A 26,931-nucleotide genomic window follows, 5' to 3' on the forward strand; every position below is an offset into this window, starting at 1 on the left:
TAAGTATTTAAAACATCTATTCAGATTTTTGTATATGTATATAGTCGATTCTCTACATTTATAAATTTTTGACTGTCTTTCTTACAGTCAATATTGAGGATGAAATATCTTCCATGCTGAATTCTTGGAAATTTAATTGCTTCAAAATACAAGAGTATTTCTCACCCTTTATCATGTTTTCATATGATACATTAAGAGTTTTACTATAATTGATGTATATAGTATCTACTCTATCTCTTAAATCACGTAGCTTTTGCTTAATCAGTTGTTTAGAATTCTTATCCTTTATCCTCTTCAAGTTATCCAATGTTTTCAATGTAGATATTTGAGTTAAATAAGTATGTGACATTAGCCATGTACCCTTGGTAAAACTTTCTTCAAATTGAGAACTTTCATTCAATAATTTACGCAAATTGTCGCCATTATTATTATAAATATCAAAAAATATGTCAAATGACCATTTTTCAACAGATGTAGTAGATTCATTTAAAGTTTTTGATAAGTCAATTGTATTTAGAATTTTTTCTAGTTGGGCAGATTTTTCACCAGTTGAAATTGACTCGATAATAAACTCTTTGGCACAATTTAAAGTAATTAAATCAGGGGCAATATCCATATAATCAAATATTTTTGGTTTCCTTCCAGATAATTCCTTCATATTTAATCTGAATACATCAAAATCTCTATTATCAGACCACTGTTTAATGCTGCTATTATTGCATTTAATTTGCTCAATCTTTAGCCATTTTTTGTGCATCTCAGTTAATAAATTACCCCTTTTATCATTACATAACCTAGCAAATTGTATCATTTCAGAAATTTTTAACCACCTCATAGAAGATGTTTCTAAATTAATCCAAAATTCAAGCATACCCAATATTTTACTGTATGCTCTTCTTTCAAAGGCGATCCTAGTTAAACTAGGTATTCTATCTAATGACATACCATAAAATAGTTCTTCCACATTTAATAATGTCTTGTAATAATCATGGCTTTTTTGTGGAAATAAAGAGGAAAATCTGGTGTATAATAAATGATCCAGAGTATCATTTTGAACGTTTTTAATTTTTAACTCATTAAAATGAAAATATGCTAATGGAATGCAGCCAATGTATGTATATAATGTAATTAGCCATATCCTTGTATCAAAATTATGAATATCCTTCCTTTGATAATGTTCTAATACTGAAATTGAAAAAATGACATCTTTTAACGTAATATCATCCTTGATTAAACATGACTTAATAATATCAAGAATGAAAATTGAACAAGCAGAATAATCAGTTTTTGGTTTAGTATTCAAAGTATTCTTATGTTTATTGTAGTATTCAATGGCATCCATTTCAACAATATTTAATTGAAATAAATTAGAGTCATGAATTGGATCAGAATCATTAAATGAGTGAAATATTTCAAGAAGTATTGATACATCAATTTTATCTAAGTACCTTTTAATATCAACGTAACAACATTGTTTATTATGAAATTTTTCTAGATAAAAAGTAATGGAGTCTTTAGAGATTAAATTATCAAAGACCAGATCTAATTCAAGGGCTGATAATCGAGAATTTCTTCCATCACCGACGAGGTCAGTAATTAGCGTTTTAATTTCATTTTTTGACTTATCTAGTTGTTTACCTGACACAATTAATTTTTTAATAAGATCATAATCATCGATACTTTTCAATAAAAATTGACAATTTTCAAATAATAAGTTATTATCTTTCAGATGTTTCAACATATAATTCTTTAAATATAAATCAACTGAAGTTTTCAATTCTGGTAAGATTAAATCAGCGATCTCCTTTGATTTCTCTTTATCATCTGAGAATAATGTTTCACATAAATCACAAAATACTACACATTCTTCTGTCGATTGGAAAGGTTTAGCAGCGATTAGAGTCTTATATGCTAATTGTGGTAAAATTTTGATTTCTTGATCTGAAAGTAGAGCCTTGTTAAATTTAAATAACGCTAAAACGGATAATACATACCAAATACGATAATCACGGGATCTATTGTACTTTAGATCATCATACTTGATTAATTGTAAGCAAGCTTTCCCTAAGTGTCTAAAATTAAAATCATTCAAAGCTTTCTCAAACCAATAATAGGCAATTTCAAAAGATGGGTACTTGAAATTAGCCTTTTTGTAAACATGTAATGCTTCTTCAAATCTGTTGAATTCTAAAAAAAATGTATGAAGTAATTCCAATGCCTTAATATCACTAGAAGTCCGACTACCTTTAAGACCATACAAGGTATTCAATACGTTATAATCAAACTTTGAAGGAGAATGTTTATATTTAACATACAATTCCAAAACTTCATAATAGGTCGAATTAGGATATTGTTTACGTAATTGAGCAATTTTAACGTTGCATTGTTTAAAATTACTTGATTTAATCAGGTCAAATATCTCTTGAGAAATTTTATCACTCATATTATATAAAACTTGACTAATATTGTGATAGACTCTCGAATATTAATTAAATTGATTTTCGTATCGACAATTTGAGTAATACAATATTTTTAAATTTGAATTGAATAGTGACTGATTGAGGATTATTATTTCTAAGTATACAAAAAAATTTTTTGGGAGTAAATTCCACGTAGTGTAAAATTTTTTTAAATAACGTTTATTTGAAATGTACGCTTATCAAATTCTTAAATAATAGATATAAGAATGTATTTAATAATTTTAGTATCTATTAAAAGTATCTTGCAGTAAATATATACTGTAATGTGTATATATTTATTTCACGTTCACTGCTTTGAGTAATGACAATTGATATAGTTTGGATGGTTATTATATAGTAAACCAACTATATACAAAGTTAAAATATAAACTATGTAGTTTAATATACTATTAACTAGCGAGATCTCAGTTTATTTAGTTACGAGTGTAGAGAGTATTATATATAGTTAAGGCCGGGTTACTATTTTAAATTTTTGCAAGCCTAAAATTTTAAAAAAAAGTGCGATGAGATGAGCTCACATAATAAAAATTTCAGGTTGAAAATTTAGAAAATTAAAAAAAAATAACTCAAGTTAAGAAGACGTTAGTCTATTAATTATATTTACGCTTCAACGTATACACCCCAGGCATAATCCTGTACTCTAACAATGTCATCTATTTATAAAGCTTTGACAACCAAGGATAAGAAATCTGGTGATAAAAAATTCACCGATAAACAATTTATTAATAAGCAACGTACTCTTTTGATTTCTTCTAGAGGTGTTAATTATAGACATCGTCATTTGATTCAAGACTTATTCTCTTTGCTGCCACATTCCAGAAAAGAACCAAAATTAGATACTAAAAAAGATTTGAATCAATTGAATGAAATTGCAGAATTATACAACTGTAACAATATCTTGTTTTTCGAGGCTAGGAAGCATCAAGATTTATACCTATGGTTATCTAAGCCACCAAATGGACCAACTATTAAATTTTATATTCAAAATTTGCATACTATGAACGAATTAAACTTTACTGGTAACTGTTTAAAGGGTTCCCGTCCTGTTTTATCTTTTGACAATAGATTTGATACCTCTCCACATTATAAGTTAATTAAGGAATTATTGATCCATAATTTCGGTGTTCCGCCAACTGCTAGAAAGATTAAGCCTTTTATTGACCATGTTATGTCTTTCAGTTTGGTTGATGATAAAATTTGGGTTAGAACATACGAAATTTCTCACTCTGCTAGAAATAAGGATGAGTACGAAGATACCACTGATGATTTATCATTAGTTGAAATTGGTCCAAGATTTGTAATGACAGTCATCTTGATTTTAGAAGGCTCCTTTGGTGGTCCAAAAATTTATGAGAATAAGCAATATGTATCACCAAATGTTGTAAGAGCTCAAATGAAACAACAAGCTGCTAAAGAAGCTAAATCAAGATCTGATGCCGCTGTTGAAAGAAAAATTAAGATGAGAGAAAATGTGTTAGCTGCCGATCCATTGTCAAACGAGGTACTAATGAAAGAATAAATACATTAGTAGAATCACAATAACTATTTAACCTCGCAATAAATTAACTACAAAATCATCTATTTAAGTAGCACAAAAAATATAGAAGAATGTATAATTTGTATATTAGATAAAAAGGCCTTAATTAAAAAAAAAATAAAAAGAAAAAAAGGAAGTAAAAATAAAGAAAAAACACATGAGACAGCGTTGTTCAGTATTATTTTCCCTACTTATGATTCATCCTATAAGCAGTTTGTAGATTCTGGATTCTTGCAACTATTTCTTTGCATTCTTCAGAAGATACTGCCTCGAAGTAGTATCTCTTCAAATTGTTTTCTTCACCTTTTTCCACAAATATCTTGAAATTAACGGGTACTCTATTAGATCTCTTTACTAAAATCACTCTACTAATATGGATAGACTTTGTTTTGACATTCTCATGCCAATGCATATGTTTATCAGGTGGAATAATATAAATGTAATCCCCGTCCAGCGCTAGTGTACGTTCATGTTTATTAATTGCCATTTGTTGACGACGCCATACTTTGTACTTGTGATATGCACCAGATACTAGATCCTGGTAAGCACTATCACCGGTATTTTCAGCATTTGTATCCATATCTTGAATTGCCTGTATAGAAGAAGTGTGATAGAAGGGTAATGGATTGTGTAATGATGTCTTGGATGAATTTTTTGTTTTAAATAATCCATTAACTGCATTCGATGCATTTGTAGTACTTGTTAAATTTAATTTCATTTTGGCAGTTTGTTTCTTGAATTTGCTACTCTTCTTACTAGTCAATGTGTCTTTATCCTTACCAGTATTGCTAGAGTTTGTAGTACTTGCTACCTCCTGAGCCTCGGAAATGGATTCTTCGTTATCTGGTTTCAAATATGAACCTGCAGGTTCTAATGTTAAAGGTGTCAAATCATTACTTTGTATTGTTGGTAAAACTGGCTTCTTCATGTCAGGCTTCATCTTTTGAAGGTGTAACGATCGAGCTTCTTTTTTTGATATTAGTTCCACTTCATGGTTACCATCCAATCTTAGGACTGTATCATTTAGATCAAGTATCATCTTTTTCGATGGATACAGTAAGGAATATTCATTTGGGTACATGTTTTTCATCTTACAATATGATACTAATATATCATTAATATTAGATGTTATTGGAACTTTAATAGTGGTAAAGTTATACTTGGGATTTTTATTTGGATATAAATAAACTTTAATTTCAATAGTGTTTGTATTGCTAGCTTTTGTACTTTCTGAGCCTAATCCTACTATTGGTTTATAGTAGCTTAGCTGGTTCAAGGAAGTTTCGTTCTTAGAATCAGTGTTCGAATTTGTTGTTGTGTCTATTATGTCTCCATTCACATCGAATGGTAATGGTGTTTGAATTGAATTTTCGTTTCTTTCGTTTTCATTCACCAAGCAAAGGACAACTTCATTATCTGATATGGACTGTATAGAAATTTTTCGATCCAATTTACCAAAGTTATCTTCAAATGGTTCCCCATCCTCTTCTACAATATGTAAAGAAAAATTATTTGGATTTCGAAGCAAATCAGGTTGAAGACCATCTTCTTCAATGTTGTCAGGCTTAAATTCTGTAATGAATTTAAATAATACGTAGCCAATAACTTCAAAAACACTTGCTGTTTTCCTAACATTTAATTCAAAGGGATTATGCTGATATTTTTTCGAATTTTGTAGAAAAATATTCAAAGATATACTTTCATTTTTGGGTACATTAGATCCGGAAACAAACGAGAAATACTCTAAAATTTCAGAGGTATCTTGTTTCTTTTCCTTCTTTTTATTGAAGAGCTTGGATAACTGTGAAACTGAAGGAGGAGGTTTAGGAAGTTCTTTTGGTTTATCTGTAATGAACATGCTTACAGATGAATCTCTTCTGGTCGTTAGATCTTTTGAAATTAAGTTAGAATCCAATTTGGATTCGTTAGAACCTTTTCTGCTTCTTTTAAATTCTTTATCACCTACCTTGTCTATTCCCTTAAAGACACGCCTGTAATCTCGTCCATTAGACGAATGAGATCTGTTGTGATGACGCATTATTTGTGAGTGTTGTCTTTGAACACTTGAAGTATTTGATGGTCGCCTACTTGTCGTTCCGTGAATCGAGTGGTCTGGTAATGAAAATGGAACGTTTTTTATATCTTCTTCACAATCAATTTTTGTAGATTTTATTCTTTGAGCAGCTTTATCGAATACAGTATCTAAAATTGAATCATCTTGCCCATGATACATACCATAAGAGTCTAGATAAGCAGGAATTGAGTGAGATGGTATAGTTAACGATCCAATGTCTGATCTTATGGAATCAATATTCATTCTGCCGCGAGGGTGTGACTCCTTTGAAAAATCATCATTACTAAATTCAGAGTATAAGAGGGATTTTCCAAAGGATGATTCTGAATCAAGTACGTCTAAACCGTCTGGCGTTAAAACTTCATCTCTCATGATACTTTCATCTATATGAGGAGATAAAATAGACTTCTGTTTAGTTAATGAGCTCCCAGCAGATAAGGAATCTCTATCTTCCATATCTATATTGGACATTTTCCTTTCATTCATAAACGAAAATAAGTCAAACATGTCATTTTCATCATCTTCATCTTCTTCAAGTTCAGAATTAACAGTCGAATTAATCTCTGCTGAAGTGTTTGTAGAAGATTTTCCTAGATCGTTTTTTAAGTCACTTGGTAATGAAGTTTTAATAGTGTTATCACTTTTATTTCTACCTAGCGGGGTTTTTTCAGGCTTGACGTTATTTTTACTTGAATCAATTAATGGATTTCTAGATATCATATTCGAAAAATGTGAGCGCTTTTTGTTTGTTATAGCATCAGCATTATTGTTATTTGAATTACTTTTATCTTGATTATTTGTTCCTTCTGAAGTATTTGTAACATTTGCTGAGAGATCAGAAGTATTTATATTATCATCATCATCGTTAGCAGTTTGAATTTTATCTAATTTACTAGTTGAGTTTTTCTTTTCATGACCTCCTGACGATTTATGGTTCTCAGTTATTTTATCATTGCTTGCAATAAAGTCATTGGCATCTTCGAAGGAATCACGTTTAACAATAACGCTAGATGCAGAATTATTATTATTTTTTCCAGCGGTACCATTAAAGCTCATTTGAAAAAATGAATTGTTGAAATCATCTAGTGTACCGTCATCATCTTCACCTTCTTCGTCGTCATCATCATCATCTTCTTCCTCATCTAAATCTTCATCATAGTCAAAATTCATGTCAAATATACTAGCTGCTGTTGTACTTCCTTTTCTAATAAGCGCCTCTGCTGATACTTTTTTAAATTGCTCTTGTTGTGGTATATCATTATTACTGGTACTGTTACCAGTACTGTTGTTGTTTGTATTACCAGAAGCGGAGTCCTTTCTACCTTTAAATAGCCTTGGAAATCTCAAAGTAGGTCTTTTATTATTGCCTTGTTTTTTAATTGACCCTGATGAATCAGAATCTGCATTTGAGTCAGGGGTATGCGGTATATTGTTAGTGCTAGGATTGCTATTTAGATTGTTATTGAGGAGTCCAACACCATTCTTGTTCGTATTTGAAGTTGTATCATAATCTTTAGATTTTGATTGTTTAGTACCACTAAGGCTAGGAGATGTATTTTTGCGGTTCTTTAATTTCCCTGTTGCTCCATTTATTTCATCAGAATTTTGGCAGCCTTCATTTGGATGTTCATTGGAAAATGTTTCTTGAAGCTCTTGCTGTACAGACAGCTCCTTGATTAATTTTTCATCAAACTCATCATCTTCGTCCTCCAGTATACTCTTCTCCCTGGTCTTGGTGGGAGATATTATGTTTCTTTCCTTTCGCGTGTTTCCAAGTCGTGATTTACCAATGGAAGTATAATTATCCATCCAATTCTTTGAAATAGGAGGTGACTCTAATTTCTCTAGTCTACTACGACCATTATGATATCCATATATATCTCGTACTTCTCTTTCAATTAGTAATTCTCTGTTTTTTATGTCATCAGGAATAAAGGGCTTTATTACCCTTCGCATTTGATCTTGATCTGGGCATGTACTCAAAAATTGAGCCCTCAATTTATTGATTGAGGTAACAGTATCCATCTTCAACTATTGCCTATTGTCTATGTTTCGTTAATCAGCTATGTATTAGCAAATGTTTTATGCTATCTTTTCCTTAAAATAAATGAATTCAAAATGATTGGTTTTTTTTCAGGTTCAATTATCTAATTCTAATATCTCCGAAATTTTTAAAAGTGATGAGGCTATATAGGTCAGTTGAAAAATTTTATATATTTATTACAAGTGTAGTTGATGAAAAGTTAATTGGTTTCAAGTATTCTATTTTGTTGATTTAACTTTGTAACCACACAGAGAGTATCTGAACATAATATATTATTTTTCATTTGCATTTCAAAAATGGCGTTATCATCGAATTGGTCTAAATTAATTCAGGCTAAAAAGGTTACTGTGACTGCCAAAAATGCAGTTAGAAAATCCTCTCGCATAAACTCTAAGCGTCCTATCCACAAATCTAAGACTAGTAAATTGATGAATATGGTGTATGATATGAACAAGGAAATTATTAAAGCTGAACAAGATAAAAAAAATGGAAAAGGCTTTGAATTTAAATCGGAAACTAATTCTAGTAAAATCCTTACAGATAAATTAGAACAGTCAGATACCAGCTCAGTTCTAACTAAAAGAAAATATAATATTGGTAAATATGTTGCAATGGATTGTGAGTTTGTAGGTATTGGTCTAGAAGGCAAAGAATCTGCTCTTGCGAGAGTTTCTATTGTAAACTATTATGGCCACATTATTCTAGATACATTTGTTAAGCCACAAGAAAAAGTTACTGATTGGAGAACTATGGTTAGTGGCGTTCGTCCAAGTGATATGAACACAGCTTCTACTTTTCAGGAAGCACAACAAAAAACCTCGGCCGTCTTGGAAGGAAGAATACTGGTAGGTCATGCTATTAAACATGATCTGGAAGCTCTACTAATTTCTCATCCAGTATCTATGATTAGAGATACCTCTAAGCATGTACCATTTAGAACCACTTATTCGAAGGGTAAAGCACCAAGTTTAAAAAAATTGTCAAAGGAAATTTTGAAGGTTGATATTCAAGAGCGTGAGCATTCCTCTGTGGAAGATGCAAGAGCTACAATGTTGATCTATAAAACTCACAAAAAAGAATTTGAACAATTGCATTTAAAAAGAATTGGAGGTAAATAATTGTCACCAGAATATTTCTTTAATGGCTTAAGACTGTTAAGATTACTATATATCCGAATTCTACTATTTAGCATAGCATATTCTGCATTTCCTTCATTTTTAATAGCATGAATAGGCAACTGTATACTATCGTTACTCAAAATTTCGTATATTATTTTCGTAACAAATTAACATGTTTTAGAAGAAAATAAATTACTTGTATTAAAAGAACCTTGAATAGAGCAAGAAAAAGTAAGTTTATATAAAAAAAATATTTTTATTAGAATGGTTTAGAAACTTTATTAAAGAAATGTAAAATCTAAACAGAAATTCAAATAATAATAAAATATAGAAATATAGAATGCTAAAATTATATATTGACGAAAAGATAAAATTAAACTTAGAAATAGAAAAAATAACAACTAATTGATTTAATGTTAAACCTATTCATCATAGGCCATGCGACCAATTATCATTGTAGTCAGTCTTTTTCTTTGGTATACAAGATCTGTATTTTCTTGCATACCTACCATTAAGTTATCAAAATTTTGATCAAATATCTTGATTTTTGTAATAGAAATAAGTCCCCTATTTCTTAGCATTCGTATGCTATCTTGATTATATTTAACCAGTTCCGTGTATTCAACATATTTGACTAATAATCCGATAATTTCAAAAGAAATAGTAACACAGTTGACATTGTATTCTAAAGATGAAATTCTTCTTAATTCATTTCTCATAATGGTGTAAAATCTGAATACGCATACAGGATTAGTTTGTAATAAATATCTTACAACTAATAGAAATCTGATTTTACTCTGTTCATCTGAAACGAAACTGTTAAAAAACACAGCAATCTGATACAAAGCAAGTCTTGAGCATTGGTCATCGGATGACAGCCAATCTGCCATAGTCTTTGGAATTTTGTTCTCGCCATCTAACTGAATCATTTCATCTTCATATTCAACGGAATCAAGCAAACCATTAAATTCATTATTTCCTAGAATAACGAACAACATAAAGAGGTAAACCATATAGTGGCTAGTATGAATTTGAACTCTACGCTCATAGTATGAGTTTCTGAAGAATTGCTCTAAGCAGTCAATCGCATTTGCCTTAACAAATGGAATAGATAAACCTCTACATATTAATGATAGGATAATATGAGCGAAATTTCCTTCTGTCCATCTTATCTCATTGAAGCTATCCAATTCTTCCAGTAATGGCAATGCAAAACTACGAGCATTTATTAATTTTGGTGTCAATAATTCAAGTTTTTCAGTGTCTTCAAAATGGTACATGTATAGTCGTCTAATACACTTCGTCATAAATAATAAACCACCTTCAAATAATACCGGGTGTGGTGAACCAGTTAAACTTTCAGCAAACCAAAATAGTCTTTTCATTAATAATAATGAAGGATCTAGCCCTTCAACAATCTTACTGTAACTGAAAATGTGAGCAATTAACAAAAATAGTTGCTCATCCGATACTTGAGGCTGGGCAATCACTTTCATAGTTTCAGCTAACAGATTTTTACACAACACTTCCGACATATCACTCTTACCCATGATACCTAGAATCATCATTGCTCTTGCTGACAAAAAGGAGTCACTATTGAAGATAGTATCCATTAAATATTTTTTGTATCTTGTTTTCCATTGGGCTGATTCGGCATAATATGCATTTTCCATCACCAACATGATATTTGCAGTGAAGTCTTCCAAGGTATTAAATTTACTTGCAAAAGAAGATGCGCTAAAATTTTGTAATATCCTACCCTTATCTTGACTAAATCCAAAAATAAACTTTAATTTTTGACGCGAGAAGACACCACATATTTGATCCAAATTATACCTATGTGCAGCAGATAATGCTTCGTTTATAGTTAAAGAATGGCATACATTCATCAATAATGAGTGGAATGATATCCTTGTATCATGAGGTCCGACATCTACTAATAATGAAATGATGAACAAAACTTCAGGTAAGTACATCTGAGTCATAAGCGGTGATTCAAAAAATAATGGAATTGAAATTTTGGCCAGAATCGATAATTCGGACCAACTCTGTGTAGATGCCTCCAATTTTAAAGAGGGTAAAAATGATTTAATTACCCTCATTAGTCTTCGGATAATATGACAAGTAATATCGACAGTTGGTAGGCTAGTCAACAATCTTAACACAGGTTCCCAATCCTTGTTTTCTGAATCTCTTTCTAAGGCATGATTCACTATCTCTTCCACAATGGCACCTGTTAAACGTCCATCTAAGGCCAGCTTGAACCAAATATGTTGCATATAGATAGAAGTATAGTGTGGCTCATTTAAACTTAATTTTATTAAAACACGTACAATATGAGAAAAGGTCTCAGGGCCCTCTTCTTCATCTGCCAGGTAGATATATTTGTATAAATTTGGAATCCAAAAAGAAAATCCCATAATAGAATGAGGGATATGCTTATTAGGAATAATATTATTTTCAATATTCATCAAAATATGTTTGGTAATATACGGGGTAAGCTCTGGGGCAGTCTTTGCTAATGTGCCTGAAATTTGTCTTGAAAACAAAATTGGATCATCAGGGACATGAACTTCTGGAGTATTACGAAGTACAACACCTAGTTTAAGATTGAAAGCATTTTGAATTGAGGCTAAAAGATTATATGAGACAATTTTTATGACATCGTCATGGATAAAAAACCCTCCAAAGATAATTAGAATTATTTGTGCCAAGGTTTCCTTATTTTCAATAACTTCTTGTTCATCAGTAATATTTAATGCAGTTAAAACTGTAGATTCATCAATTTCATATTCTTCCTCAGTTTTGGCTAAGGCATAGTAAAACATTTTCACAATTTCTAAATACTTTGGACTTGAAAATATTAATTTAGTATCATTATCACATTGTACAGTAAATTCTGATTTAACTCCGGTATTAAGGGATACGTTGACAGATGAAATTTGACTTATTTTGTAAATATCATTATACCTTAAGGAAATTAATTCGTTACTCTCTTGAAATTTGTATTGTTTAGGAGTTTCATGCAAAATCTGGAAATATTTACTACCAATTCTTAGTGATACTCGAACAAATTTCTTCTTTTGTTCATTGTATAACGTTATATCGTGTAGAGAAACACGAATATCTTTGGAAATTTCAATTGTCTGTCCACTTAACCCCAAAGAATTTACTAAATCATGATCGGTAATATTATTAACGAAGTGGTGTGGAACTTTATAATACATAAATGGGTTATCTTGTTCTAATAGTTTAACCCAAGTATCCATTAAATGCTCAGTAATGTTATAGAAATAGTAACCTTGGCAATTTAGTAGGGCCTCTTCTGGTAGCAAATATACGAATAAGTTAATAGTCTTAGATATATCCATTTCACTTTGAGCAAATTCAGTACAATCTAAAACCAGATAATGTTTTGTAGTCCACAGCCTAGCATATATTTGAAATATTCTGTAAACCACTGTCTCAGAATCTAAATCTTCATCTCCAAATCTTCTAAATGTTAAAGTGATAATTGGGGATCCATCAGACGACATAGATTCATGAACGAATGGTTGTTTGCTATCCAAAGTAATAGTATTCTTAAACGCATGTTTACTCATAAATTCGTATAATTGTGGGTATTTATCCATTTTTTCCTTAACAAATACAGGAATTTCATTTTTATATTCCATAGTTGGTTGTCCTAGTAATTGTAACAATTTGTCAACTGTTAGCATCACCTTTTTCAATTTTGTAATATCTACATAGGATCGATTATCGTCAAACAAGGCTGTTCTGATATCTAGCTCATGGATATACAAAAATTTGTGGAAAAATGCGAAGTCATACTTAGTGAAAGAAACGTTTTCGCTGTCAAATTCAGGTGCTAGAGAAACTTCGTGACGAGGATCACATATTTCTGCCAAAAAATCAAAAATTCTAGTATTGCATTCTTTTAAAAAATCTGCCTCTGCAATTAATGCTGGCCATTTTACTAGATTATCAGCACCATTGGCTATATTTTGAATAACTTTAGCTAGAGAAATGGAGGTTCTTTTGTGACGATAATGTGAAAAAGTAAATACATCTTCAGATTCTGGGCTTACCAAAGATGGACAGAAAAAACGTAGAAATAAAAATGAGCCAACAGCGACATAAGCATATTCTGGGAATTTTTGTCTAACAGCTCTATAAATTGTTTGGCAAATAGCGAAAAACTCATCCGGGAAGTCTGAGACTGAATCAGAAATTGAGTCAATCAGTTTTGTCATATATTTCTTGAATAACTGAATCTTAGCATCGTATTGTGGATTATCAGCTTGTAACTTATCAATTTCGAAATAATCTTTCTCTTCAGAAAGGCATTCGAACACTGGTCTTAGTGTTGATAAAAGATAGTCTCTACCTTTGGATCTGGAATACAAAGAAAGGGCTCTTGTAGCACAACTATTCCTTCTTAGAATTTCCATATGTCTTGTTGCCCTATCAATTTCATCTTCAATTAGTACATTAATTAAAATGTTTGAATGGCCACAGATTTCAAACAAGTTGACCAAGCTTGCGGTATATTCGTCAATATCGTTTGCAGGGCAAATTTGAGTAGCCTTTAATACGAAATTTGGAGATCCAACGACAATTCTCAATAAGTCCTTAGTATAATCGGATTTCTCTTGCTCAAGTATATCCTTATGTTTTGAATAGTTATTGACAATTTCTGTAAACAACTTTAAGAACGCCAATCTTATATCCCTGTTATTAGAATTACCCATTGGTAGAGTGTACCTTAAACCTGTTGTAACATTAGCATTTGAAAGATTGGTTAATGTGCTAATAATATTTTCATATAATACATGAATCTTATGTTTTAAGGAAGGAGGGAATTGTTCAAGGTCTGTTGTCTTTCTTAATCCTTTAAGTAAAATACTGAAAAAGTTACCAAATATGACATTCTTTGATCTTTTCATTTCAGCTTCAGATACAGATGGAGGAATTTCCAATGGCACATTTTCAGTTAAATATGATAAGGCTTTGCATGATTCGATTGAAGTGTCTACATATAAGAAATCAGAATCACGTTTTTTCAAATTCATTTCTCTGTGTGGTTTTGATAAATTTTCTAGATCGAGTTCTTTGGAAATAGTACGTTCAAACCATTTTATTACCAACTTTAACCATTTGTTTTTTAAATGGAAATGGCCTTTTAATGCTAAATTATCTTCAGCGTGTTTCATAGCTCTAAATACCTTGGATAGATGAATTATTGCTTTATAGTATTTAGAGGAATGACGGGATATCTTTTCAACTATTTCAATTAATTGATCAATAAATTCAATTATATCTAAGGAGAACAAGAAGATAACTTTCTCGTCATTATCTCTTTTTAATATAGTCCTAATGATGATAATGATTTGTTCTAATAATACAAAATGTAATTCTTGATTTGATTGTGATAAATCAACACTTCTCAACTTTTCAATTTTTGATCTTAGATTATCAAATAAAATTCTATATGCTAGAGGATGTAATTCAGTACTTAGAATATCCCTTGAATTTTCTCTAGTTAATAGATCTGAATTATTTAACCATTGACATTGTTTTCCGATAAAATAATCTACCTGTCCAATAATTCTATTTCTAACTTCTTCTAAGTTCCAAGTTGGATGAGCGTCATCAGTAATATTTAATAATATACCCGATGTTGAAGCAAGAATGCCTGCTAAACTTCTGAAGTTTGCAGCATCATCAGCTGATAAACTCTTTGCCTTAGTTAAGCTCAACCATTTCTTAAAAATAAGATCCATGGCATCCAATAACATAACATTTGGGCGTTCAATATACTTTAAAATGTTGCCTCTTAGATGGCGTTGGAAAGCTACTGATCCAGATGCAACATAATTATCTTGAGACATTGATTCGATAAATCTACGATTACCAATCCAATCAGTATCTGGTATACCAATAATCTTTTCATAAAATTCTATTTCTTTACAGTATTCCACAAATGCGCTGTGTAGTTTTTTTTGGATAGTGGCTCTATTTGTATACAATGAAACAAATAGCCCTCTCCCTAAAGTTCCATAGAATGATTTGAATGTTTTTAATGCAACCTCTTTTATTCCATCTAAAAAGCCTGTCTCCTCAGAAGCTTTAGCAATTTCAGACTTCATTTGTAAAAATTTAACCAAAATATCAATAATAATCTCCTGCTTTTCATAATGTAAATCTAGATTCATTAAAGCAGTACAGAATAATGTAACAGAATACGTGCATAACAAATAATATCCAACCAGAATTTGTTTATCATTTTCTGGTTTAAAAGCTGAAATATGATTTAATAATACTGACATGAACGATTGTGCAGTTAATTGTAAATCAGTATCTGCATCAATAATTGCAACAAAGAATGGTTTAATGATGTTTTTGAAGTCTTCTGAAACTATTCTTAAATCAATGTCATTTTCTGCTGGTAATAAGAAATAATTCGTCATTCCTCTGAAAATCATAAAAGTGTTTCCCATGATAGCCCTTGCTTCATCTATAGCATACTTATTGCTAATTTTATGGGTAGATCCTTCAGTGACATCACTGATGCTTTGACTTATAATTTTTGAAAGATTATCATCTGTTCTTGATTGTTTCCCTTGTCTTAATGGTGATTTGATGCCCTTCTGAATTGGAGAAATTGGAGAAGTCGCTGATAATAATACAGAAGAAACTGAAACTGAGTCAGTTCTATATTTATCTGAATCTACAGGTGAGGATGCAAGATTTATCCTCTTAGAAGTTGGATTACCATTAGAAACTCTACGAGCTCTGGGAGAAATTAAATGGCCTAATGGTAAATCTGATTGAGGGAGTGGAGACATTATATCTACACTATTATCAGAACTGACTGATGTTGATTGAGATAATTTAGAAGTACCATGGTAAGCTGTTTCTGTCATAGATGGAGTACCGGGGGATAGAGCTATTATATCGGAATTATTGGGTGAAGATGGAACAGAAGTTATAGATGGTAATGAAGACGGGGAAGATGCTTTTATAATAATGTTATAAGTAAATTTATCGGTTATTGTATTATCAATGATTGCTGAGATAATTTCCGCGATATTTAAATCATCGATATATGGGAAATCCTTACCTAGCAGATCTGAGATGGTGCATAATAAAGTTTTAAAAAATTCAGATGTTTCAGATGCCACATTAGCTCTGCATAACATAGTAGTTGGTGGATGGAAAAACACTCTAAAACTTTCAGTATAAAAACTCAATTTCTTGAAATCTAAATTTCTTACTGTTTCCTTTAATTGTAAATTGTATAAGAAATCCTTTTGTCTTAATCTTAAGGCAGCAACAAAATATTCAATTTTTAGACGGTGAAGAACAGCAGGGTTAGTCTGTAAGCATGATGTAATGCATGGAATTGTTGAGCCTTCCCATTTTTCCCCCACTTTTAAATTAGGGCCTAAAGTCAACAGTAATCTCTGAGCAAAAATTACACAGTTAATATTTTTATCAACTAATGCGACAGAGGATGCTAATGTAAAAATAGTCATCAAAGTTCTCATTGTTTCCAATAAAGAAGTTTGTGGGATTTGTACTGAACCGTTGTAATATTTTAATAACAGAGTAAGAAATTTTTCGGCCTTCTTTTTATGTGGTGTTAATGAAGTTAATCTTTTCAATCCATGAGTGAAATGTTTAATACCGCCTGTTGATTTTTCTTTGTCTTTGTCTTTATCTTTTGTATCTGTAAAAACAAATTTGTTTGTTTTATCAACATTTGGGATATATTTAAAGGAAGTTTGATTTATGTCGGAAAATATATCAGTATCCAGCATCAATAATATGGAAAGAAATCTTAGGACTGAGATATGAGTAGAAGATTCAGAATCATCACAAGATATATATAAATCCAAAACATTTTTGACTGTAGTTTCATTATTATCTTTTTTCTTAGAGTAAGATGATTGAATACCATGATAGGAATGATGATGTGAATTATGGGAAGATGCGGATGATGATTGCTTTTTTGGATCAAAAGTGTTGGTTGACATGGTGGGAAATGGCATATCTTGTAAAGTACTACTTGCAGCAGAACTCGAAAATGACTGTGCATTGTCATTGTTGTTATTGGATCTATGAGGAGAGAGGATATTTGGCAGATCAGCAGTAAACCCAGCAGAGGCATTGAATGTATGTGAGTTCATTATAGGTGATAAAGGGTTTGAAGATCTCTTAGAAGACAGATTCCTTGTATTGCTTCCACTACTATTTGCACTTTGGAATTGGAAAGTAGAAATATTGGAAGAGGAAGACGAGGACGATGATGAATGTTGTAATTTTGTGGGAGTATCATTTGATATTGTTGACGGAGCTTGAGATAATCCACCTACGGTGGTGCTTGAAGAAGGTGAAGGTTGACTTGGGATATAACTGGATCCAATTTGTTGAGAAACAGTATTTAAGGAAGTATTTGAGGCGGTAGAAAATAAGTTTCTTTGATTTGGAGTGTTATTGTTATTATTTTGAATATTATTAGTGGAAAGATTAAGAGTAGAAAGCGAGTTATTTGTACTTGTGTTTTGATTTGATGTATTTGTTTGACTTGATAATGTATTTGTAGCATTTGAATTTCCAGTTTGAGTTTGATAATATGTCGTTAATAAAGTTGAAACGTTAAAAGTGGAATAAATGTCATCAAAAAGCGTAGAAACTAATTGAGCAATCAATTTTAATAATTCAGGACCATCTTTATCTGATAATTGAGAATTTATTCGATTGACATGTAATCCTATGGAATTGTTTGCCGTGGCCGATATCATAGAGTTTCCATTTGAATTTGATGAGCTTATAGAAGAATTTCTTGAAACATTCGAAGGGTGTATCGAGGAACTTCCTGACGGACTTGAATGGGTATTTGAAAGAGTTCGTATTTCTGATTTAGAAAGGTTCATTGAAGTACTAAAAATGTTTGAGTTTGTACTACTCTGAGCATTATTATTATTATTTGTAAAGGTAGGATTACTTAAAGTATTAGTTGTTGATGATGATGAATTGGAACTACTATTTGAATGTGTGGTTGAGCTGGTTGTATTAGTATTATAGTTATTGTTATTATTACTGTTAGTGCTATTATTATTATTATTACTTGTGGTTTGAATATTTGAAGTTTGAAGGTTCGTCATATTTGTAAATTCATTAGGGGAACAGTTTGTTGGAGAGAATGAAGTTGCAGGAGGTAAATTCGGCAATTGCCCTGAAGTTTCAGTGAATTTTTTTAAATCATGGAAAAGTTCTGTATATTCTTTGGGTCTTGCCATAATCCAAAACATCAAGGTTTGTGAGGCATAGTATAATAATAGGCATCCAAATATTGTTCTCTTCAAATTTGACGAGTACATTCTAATCAAATTTAAATACTTCGCCAAACTATTTCTGGTAATATAAGTACAGCCGAATAAATCGAAATGTTGAATGACATTACCTAAATCGGTATGGTTTGTAGAAGATAATGGATTTAACACATTGATATTTTTAAATCTTGAGAATTCCAATGGGTTTGCAGCCGCCACGTATCTTTGAATGTAATAGACCGTTATATCTACCTTTTCCGTATAAGTTGGAAAACCTTTTCTTTTCAAAAATGTTTGATATTGTGGTAGGATACTTAGAGATAAGGAAGTGTTATTACCAAAGATATCTTTGGACATGTTTTGTAAAGTCTTTAATGTGTTTGTATTGAATTTGATCTTGGAACAGATAGAGATCAGCTTATAAGCCAAATCCGGGTTTAAAGGGCTTGGTCTATTTGCATGAAAGCCTGGCCTATAAATGGAATACCCCACTGAAAATGAAGTGAATAAATTTTCTTGTCTTGTAGAATAATTCCCAGAATCCTTGGGAGAGTTTTTCCTCTCTATATCTTCTAATTTATCCCAACAGCATTCCATGGTATCACTTAACAATCGTGACAGGATCAAGATCGAATTTCTTGCCTCGTCAGAGATTGCTGCAGAAATGATAGTTTCATCCTGTAATATCAGGTTTGTCAAGTCCAGGATCTGTTTTATGATGGGGTCTAGACCATGAGATATAGCGACATTCATGATTAACGTTCTTAACGATAAGAAGAATGGCATCGACTCTACTTCCTCATATGTGCGTGGCGACGACTCTATCGGTAGGATGGGTAAAAGTCTATCGAAGAATATGTGTTTAGATAACGTCTCCACCATGAAGATGCCATTGTTCGTGCCAACTGTACATTCAGACATGATAAAAAAAAGTATCTTTAAATGAGTTATTCTATATGAGGCTAATTCGAGGAAGATTGATTAATTAATTATTTTGTAATTCTAAAGGAAAAGAGATATGACGAACTTCAAATGAAGCACGGATGGGTATAGTACGTTTGTTTTTTTTACGAACGCTTGTGTGTGTGTAAGAAGTAACAATAGGAGAAAGTATAAGCTAGGTTTAGTTGTCTATACGGAAATATATTGTTTGTTTAATTTTGCTCTCTCTATATCTGTCTATTCTGTATTACTATTTGTCAAATATATAGAGCAGATAGCCGTTAACAATTTGGCAATGTAGAGAATTGTGAGATTTGCTCGTCAAAAGTTTCTTTCAGTTGGGACTTGTAAAAACGTCAGTGGCAGTGTTTCTATGTCTTTTTGATATGCTAATCTTTGCTGGCAGACTGATTTTAAATGAGCTCAGATATATAGTTCCACAACGATCAATCCTTTAAGGTGGTGACAGGTAATTAGGAATCTAGTATGGAGCTGTTAGAATTGTTGTTCCTTTCCTTTTTCTTTTCTTTGGCCAAGGACGAGCGAGAAGATGAAACTTGGAATGAAATTTGGATAAGAATTTGGAAACTGAAATTTATTGTGGAGACGGGGTTGTTAGGGTTGTGAGGGTTTCCCTATTCGATTATAAGGGCGCGTGTTAGGGTTGTGATGTGAGTGTTAGGGCAAGTCACGTGTATGTTGGCTTTCTTGATTGTAGGTCTTGGCAATGAAGGTTGCAAGACCTAGGATCTTTGTAAGTTTATAAATAAAACAAAGGTGTTAATGGTAGACACAATCGTAAACTTTTAAGCAAAGGCAACCCTTGTGTTGGTCAAGTGTCTACAAGAGATAATGCAAGCCAAGATAGAATAGGTAACTGTTATAGCTTATTACGGAAGTTCAAGTCAAGTAACTTATCTCTATCAATAGATTTTAAGGCAATGGAATATGGTTTCTGAATTCCTTGCTTTTTTTTATTTATTTATTGTTGTCGCTTTTTATTTATTTATTTATTGTCGTTACTTTTATTTGCTTACGATCGTAAATATATCGTAAATTAGCCAATCAAATATTACTTTTCCTAACTAATGTGATACCAAAGGGTACTATCATGATCAAAGTATCTCCTAATCCGTGTTATACGCATGTCTTTTTCAAATTCCAGTTATTATTGGGTTTTGCAAAGCATGTGTGATGATGATGCCGGGAATGTGGAATTTCGGCATACCTTTTATGTATATAAATTGAAGATCTAATTTAATCTAATCAACTGACTCCTAGATAGGAGGAAACTTGTTTGGTTGTTTTGGGATAATCTCTGTTCTCATTATCAATTAGCTTTACCATGACAAAAAATAAAATAAAAATGTAAGAAAAGAAAAATAAAAAAATTAAAAAATAACTAATATTGAATATTTTGTCATTGTCATTTCATTATTTTGAAATCGATTGCAGCATTCAGGCAAAGTACTTGATTAATTTCTTGATTGGATTAATTTTCCACGGGAAGAATTTAATTATTCCGAAAGAGTAAATAACATGAAAATAGATTATATAAATAGATATATCTAATGTACAAGTAAATGCATAATTAATTATATTAATAAAAGTTACTTAAATTTATTTAATTATTTATCCGGTTCTAAATTTTATTTTTTTTCTATTTATTATACAGTGTGTGAATGTGTTTGAGTGTGTTTGTGTCAGTTAGAGCGAGAGTGTGAGTGCGTGAGATAATTATTTTATATTTTTAGTTATATCTAGATGAAATCATAATCAGATTCCACTTCATCATCATCATCGTAATATTCATCTTCTGAGTCTTCAATTAATTGTTCGAAGTTCACCTTATAACGTAAAATACCACCGATGCCACCAAAACCAGTAACGAATTGTGCACCTTCAGAGGATTTGTTGGTGATGAACTCTAAAGTAGCACCATAATCCTTATAACTTTCGGCTAACCATTCAACAAAAGGTTTTTCTTCAATGACTTCCATTTCTTGGCCGGTAGCTTTATCAATGGCATAAGATTTATCAGTAGCATTAGGTTCAGCAAATCTGATGATTTCTTTATCTTCAGCATCTTTAAATGTATATCTTATGGTTTCCAAATTTTCATAAACAATTAAAGTTTCAACAGCACCCAAGTCAAGTGCCTTTAATGTATCATCGATACCATAGCAGAATTTACCAGTATCTTGAGAAATTTCATCGAAATATTCTGTTAATAATTTCTTTTCTTGGACAAATTTAACATTTGCTAAAGTTTCTGCAGATAATTCAATAGCTTGGTTAAACCCATTTTCACCACCGTATGAAACATCGACAATCTTGATAACTCTGGATTGTAATCTTTGATCGAATAATTCAGATTTGTTTAAATCGGTTTTGAAATCAGCAGAACCAGCCAAAATTAAACCTTTAACGGTTACTTTATCATTAGCAATGAAATTTTGCACTGCAACTTCAGCAACTTTTCTAACATAATTATGTCTTTTTTCTTCTCTTAAACGAGCAAAACGAACGGCAGATTGACCACCTCTACCATGCTTCTTTGGTAAATCCACAGTGAATTTATGTAGAACTGTTCTAGTATTACCTGATAATAAACCAAATAATGTACCTTGACCATCCATAACAATAAAACCAAACTTATCATCAGCTTCTAATAATTCAGACAAGACTTCAGTATGAAACTTATTATCACACATATATAAGGAAGTGTTAATTGGTTTGTATGGTTCGATATCATATGTAACTTTCTTTTCCTTACCTTCATCGGTAATCATATCACCACAATAAAGAACTAACCCATTTGGTGGAACTTTGGTATATAACTTTAATTTTTGTTGAGTAGATGTAATAGCACTTAAAACAGATAGACGATTAACTCTTGATTTAATATTTGAAGCAGTACCATATTCATCAGTCAACATTTTTTGAATTATAGAAATTTGACCCTTTGGTGGAATAACTAATGAAATCATGGATGTACCATTACCTCTGGCTTTTTGTAAACCTTGGATTAACTTCTTGACTTTCCAAATTTCAATATTTTTTTCAGCTTCAGTTTCTAAATCCATTTTTGTGAAAGTATTTGAGTTTTCTTGAGGTTAAAGTGATACTATTCTTTACAATCTATTAATTGTTAAAAGAAAACTTTTTTAGCTTATTTCTTTAAAGTATAAGAATAAAACAAATTAAATATAAATGTACCTAAAAATTAAAACAATAAAAATACTTTATTATTAAAAAGAGGTGTAACTACCATTAAAATCTTAAGTCAGGTCTTCGCGCTACAATTTCTTTTTTTTTTGTCAAAATTTTTCATTTTCCATCATCAATTTTTATCATCATGTACGAAACATCATGTGACTAGAAAGCTCGCAAGCGAAGTCACATGAAATTGATGCAGAATTTTAAAAGTGATAATAATTCATAGATTTATTTAATTTTAATGTTATATATTTAAATAATATTAAGAACTATTCCATATTTCAAATTTGGATTCAAAATAAATGACCATAACTAAACAAAGTTAAAATAAAAAAAAAGAAGACATGGCTAATACTCAACTAAGTTAATAAAAATAAATAGAGAAGGTATAATAAATACTGACATCAGATAATAATTGAGTAACATCAATAGCAAAAGTAATTCAGCTATTAAAGAAAACTTAATAAATGCCACGATGAAATCAAAGTAACCGTAAAAGTCTAGAGGCTACCATTAAAATTAATTTGAAGATAAATCAGTATCAGATAGTAAATCATATTCTGCCCATTCATTAACAAGAGAAGTAATTGAATGGTTTGCAGATATATTGGTAACAGTACTGTCATCTAGAAAATTACAATCTGGAGATAATTCAAAGTAACTCTTGGTGTTAGAAATAATTGAATAAGCCACCTCCCCATTACTATCAAATAGTTTTATACTGAATTTTAAATTCGATGGTAAATTACCATCAGAATTTGTTCTACCCCAGTTGCAGTCCAGAGGGATTTTCTTGGGGAATAACCTAATAACTTGGCTGTTCTGTCCTCTTGCAAGTAATGGAAGATTTTTAATACTAATTGATTCAATTGGGGAATCATTAAATTTCAATTCAAATATTTCCAAATTGGTAATATCATGTAAACTTTCATTTTTCATGTCAAAGACAAAAGTGAAATCTTCCTTTCTATAAGCCACAGAAATAGCATCTCTTGAATTATCTTCAAGGAGCTCCTGAGAATCGTTCAATTCTTCTAATTTTTCGTCTGACATTTCTTTATCTTCTAAAGTGATAGTTTGAAAATCATTAGAGACGCTACTATTATTATCTTTCATATTATTGTCCAAACATTTTCCTTCTTTTTCATTTTCCTTTTCAATTTTACTTTGTTGCTCTTGTTTATCTATTTTCAAAGATGGTTCAAGTTGACCTTTTAAATTATTTTTCATCACACGTTCAGAGTCAGTACTAGAGATATTTGTTTTATTATCTGTTTTTATAGTTTCTTGACGAAGTTCTTGTTGCATAATAGAATGTACATCTAATAATTTCTCAATTTCTGATTCTTTACCGCCTACTTTCTCTAACCAACGTTGATAAGTTTCAAACCCATGTTGAATATTAGATAGAGTAGATGTATCCTGTACTTTGCTAAAAAAATCAAATAATTCTTTTTTCTCTTCTGGAATATTTAAAACAGTTTCATTACTGCGTGGAGGATGAATATTAATTCTACTGCATCTTGAAGCGATTGGTAATTTCATTTTCATGATAGGATGTTCCGTTTTATGACCTGGAATAGTTAATGTATCATCATTCTCACATTTGGTGCAAAGGTCAAGATCCTTACATACCAAACACTTGTATCTAGTCCCAACAATAAAACTATCATTCATTGCATCTCCTGGATGACAACCATCACATATTATTCCACGATGGATACGATCTGAGTGTGGCACATCTTTAACTTCACTAATACCATTAGATAGCACATTTGCAGTGGTATTATTGTTTTTTAATTGTAAATCTTCTAATTTCTTCAAAGTTGTATAAATTTCATTTAAAATATTTCTAGAAATGGTAACCATCTCATCTGATGAATTATCTTCTAATTTTTCAGATTCAATATTTTTCTTATACAGATAAACGAAAGGTTCGTTAATAAAAAAACTATCGGCAAATAAAAGATAGTCTCTTTCAGTAACCAAAGGTTTCAATAAATTTTGTTCTAGTTCATCTTTTCTAGCAGTGCTCCAAAATAATTGATAGTTTGAGATTTGTATGTCTTCTGATGGATTGATATTAATGGAATTTAATGCAGATTGTAACCATTCAGGAAATTTATTTTTATCTGATAAAGTTCCTACATCAGCTCTATATTTTCCGAGTAAATTATTGTCCAAATATATTGAAAAGTTTGTCATCGCGAACCTATTGATCTTATGTTCTTTCTACCTAATATTGTTTAGAACTATATTAATAAACGTTAAAATTTCCGATTGTAAACCACGTATTTAATATTTATTTTTTTTTACTTTCTTAAGACCTTATTATTAGTTCAGAGTATTTCTATTGAAATAAAATCTTGGAAATTTAGCTTTACTTTCTTATGTATAAGCTGAAAACTGAATTCCATTTTCTTTCTTGGTAATGAGACCCCGAATTAGTAACGCCGAAGACCATGAAGTTAATCGACACCCTTAATTTACACTCCGAAAAATCGTAGGCAAATAGTGACATTTTAGAGTATCACCATAATGGTGTTATACTTTTACCCAAGATAAGTGATGGATCTCATTTTTAAGGGTGGTAATTTAATATTTGGAATGAACTACTGTAAAGTTATTCCTTATTGAAACAATATAAGCTTTCACATTTCGACAAATCAATTATAGTAATGTGATTCTTTTGTTTATCAAGAAATATAAGACGGGTTTTGACTAATTCTAAGCATTTCTCTAGTAAGCAGAATTAACAGCTTTTTTCTTCTATAACTAATATTTCTCGAATTGAATAACCGCACAAGAAATGATGTTATACTTGTGATACCAAATTTTTTATTCAGTAGTATTCTTATATACATTCCTTCTAACTAAATTGTGTAAATAAAAAGACAAAGTTTTTAGGCACGTGGTGATGGTTTAACCATATAAATCAAAGATACTGTGTGAATGAGTATAGGCATAAGGAAGTCATATTTAGATTATTGTTCTCTGTAGAATCTAATAAAACTATTATTTTAAAGCAATATCAATAATACTCATTTTTGTTTAATCTATTAGAACTAAGTGGAATGATGGAGTGTTGGTAATATCTCTTGTATGTCTTTATACTAATACAATATTTAGATAGGCGGTGAATTTTATGTCGGTTATAAAGCGGCTGTTCCGTGTAGATTAGTCATAACTCAGGTGACTTCACTAGGTCCAGAATGTGTGTTCTTAGTTATATTCATCTTTCCATTTTTACATTCTTTGCTAAGTAATAGATCAAATTTAAATTATTAATTGAACTTTTCCTTATGTGAAAAAAAGATTCAAGTTTTTATTATATGTTCAATTGCATGACATTTGAGCTAAAAGTAAAAGTTTCGAAATATATTTACATAAATAACTGTAATTATTGCAAATATTAGATATTTATGGTCTTTATAGATAAAGCAATAGATATACTGTTTCAGGATAAAAGAGAGTATGACATATGTTGAACATGAAATATTAGGTACTAAGTGATATTTTTATATAACCTGCATTTCTCGGAATATAAATAGAATTCGTTTTTACATACGTTTTCTCTTATATCCACGTATACTTGGTCCAGGGAGTTTCATACTAATGTATGTATCGTCTAAAGCCACTCCTAGATTTTTTAGTTTATCAGCCATCTCTTTTTCCATACCAATTGACATTTCTTCTCCAAATTTGTAATTGATGTCAAGTCCTATAATAAAGAAGTAATACTGTCGGCTTCATAATTTTCCAAAGTACTATAATGTATTACGCTAGTATCAAATAATTCTTTTAGCTTGTCCATAATATCCTGAGTGTCCTGTAAATTTTCTGAAAAATCAACTATACCATCTACGTATAGGCAGATTGTGATTTTGTCGTTCTTGAATACACAAGGCCACATAGGTATTTATGATAATCGGTACACTTGAACTAAGTATGTTTGAATAGTAGTATATCAGTTTACTCCAGTCTATTTTAAACCATAGAGTGATTTCTTCAAAAGAATTACTTTTTAAGTTATATTCATATCTGGTGGTGTCCTAATGTATAAGTCCTCATTTAGATTTGCATATAAATAGGCAGAAGGTATATCCAACTGAGTGATGAATAATTTCTGATCCAGTGCTAGAGTTAGGTAAAACATCAAGGCTAGATGATGAACATTAT

General features: G+C 30.9%; 7 protein-coding genes across 7 annotated transcripts; 2 read left to right on the forward strand and 5 right to left on the reverse strand.

Moving 5' to 3' along the window:
• Positions 1-58: 58 nt before the first annotated feature.
• Positions 59-2,443, reverse strand: MDM20 (Mdm20p; the record flags this gene model as incomplete). Its single annotated transcript, XM_004181120.1, has 1 exon — positions 59-2,443. One exon carries the CDS (start codon positions 2,441-2,443, stop codon positions 59-61), a length of 2,385 nt encoding a protein of 794 aa, XP_004181168.1.
• A 683-nt stretch (positions 2,444-3,126) lies between these two features.
• BRX1 (ribosome biogenesis protein BRX1) lies at positions 3,127-3,999 on the forward strand (the record flags this gene model as incomplete). Its single annotated transcript, XM_004181121.1, has 1 exon — positions 3,127-3,999. One exon carries the CDS (start codon positions 3,127-3,129, stop codon positions 3,997-3,999), a length of 873 nt encoding a protein of 290 aa, XP_004181169.1.
• Positions 4,000-4,204: 205 nt separating this feature from the next.
• On the reverse strand, positions 4,205-8,116 carry AVO1 (Avo1p; the record flags this gene model as incomplete). The annotated part of the gene is made up of 1 exon (XM_004181122.1): positions 4,205-8,116. The coding sequence occupies one exon, from the start codon at positions 8,114-8,116 to the stop codon at positions 4,205-4,207; it is 3,912 nt and encodes a 1,303-aa protein (XP_004181170.1).
• A 315-nt stretch (positions 8,117-8,431) lies between these two features.
• REX4 (putative 3'-5' exonuclease) lies at positions 8,432-9,253 on the forward strand (the record flags this gene model as incomplete). The annotated part of the gene is made up of 1 exon (XM_004181123.1): positions 8,432-9,253. The coding sequence occupies one exon, from the start codon at positions 8,432-8,434 to the stop codon at positions 9,251-9,253; it is 822 nt and encodes a 273-aa protein (XP_004181171.1).
• A 422-nt stretch (positions 9,254-9,675) lies between these two features.
• On the reverse strand, positions 9,676-19,512 carry IRA2 (Ras GTPase activating protein IRA2; the record flags this gene model as incomplete). The annotated part of the gene is made up of 1 exon (XM_004181124.1): positions 9,676-19,512. One exon carries the CDS (start codon positions 19,510-19,512, stop codon positions 9,676-9,678), a length of 9,837 nt encoding a protein of 3,278 aa, XP_004181172.1.
• Positions 19,513-21,293: 1,781 nt separating this feature from the next.
• SUP45 (translation termination factor eRF1) lies at positions 21,294-22,619 on the reverse strand (the record flags this gene model as incomplete). Its single annotated transcript, XM_004181125.1, has 1 exon — positions 21,294-22,619. One exon carries the CDS (start codon positions 22,617-22,619, stop codon positions 21,294-21,296), a length of 1,326 nt encoding a protein of 441 aa, XP_004181173.1.
• A 652-nt stretch (positions 22,620-23,271) lies between these two features.
• On the reverse strand, positions 23,272-24,957 carry ATG34 (Atg34p; the record flags this gene model as incomplete). Its single annotated transcript, XM_004181126.1, has 1 exon — positions 23,272-24,957. One exon carries the CDS (start codon positions 24,955-24,957, stop codon positions 23,272-23,274), a length of 1,686 nt encoding a protein of 561 aa, XP_004181174.1.
• Between the last annotated feature and the right edge of the window lie 1,974 nt (positions 24,958-26,931).

This window comes from Henningerozyma blattae, chromosome 6 (genome assembly GCF_000315915.1).
Source record: "Henningerozyma blattae CBS 6284 chromosome 6, complete genome".
Lineage (NCBI taxonomy): Eukaryota > Fungi > Ascomycota > Saccharomycetes > Saccharomycetales > Saccharomycetaceae > Henningerozyma > Henningerozyma blattae.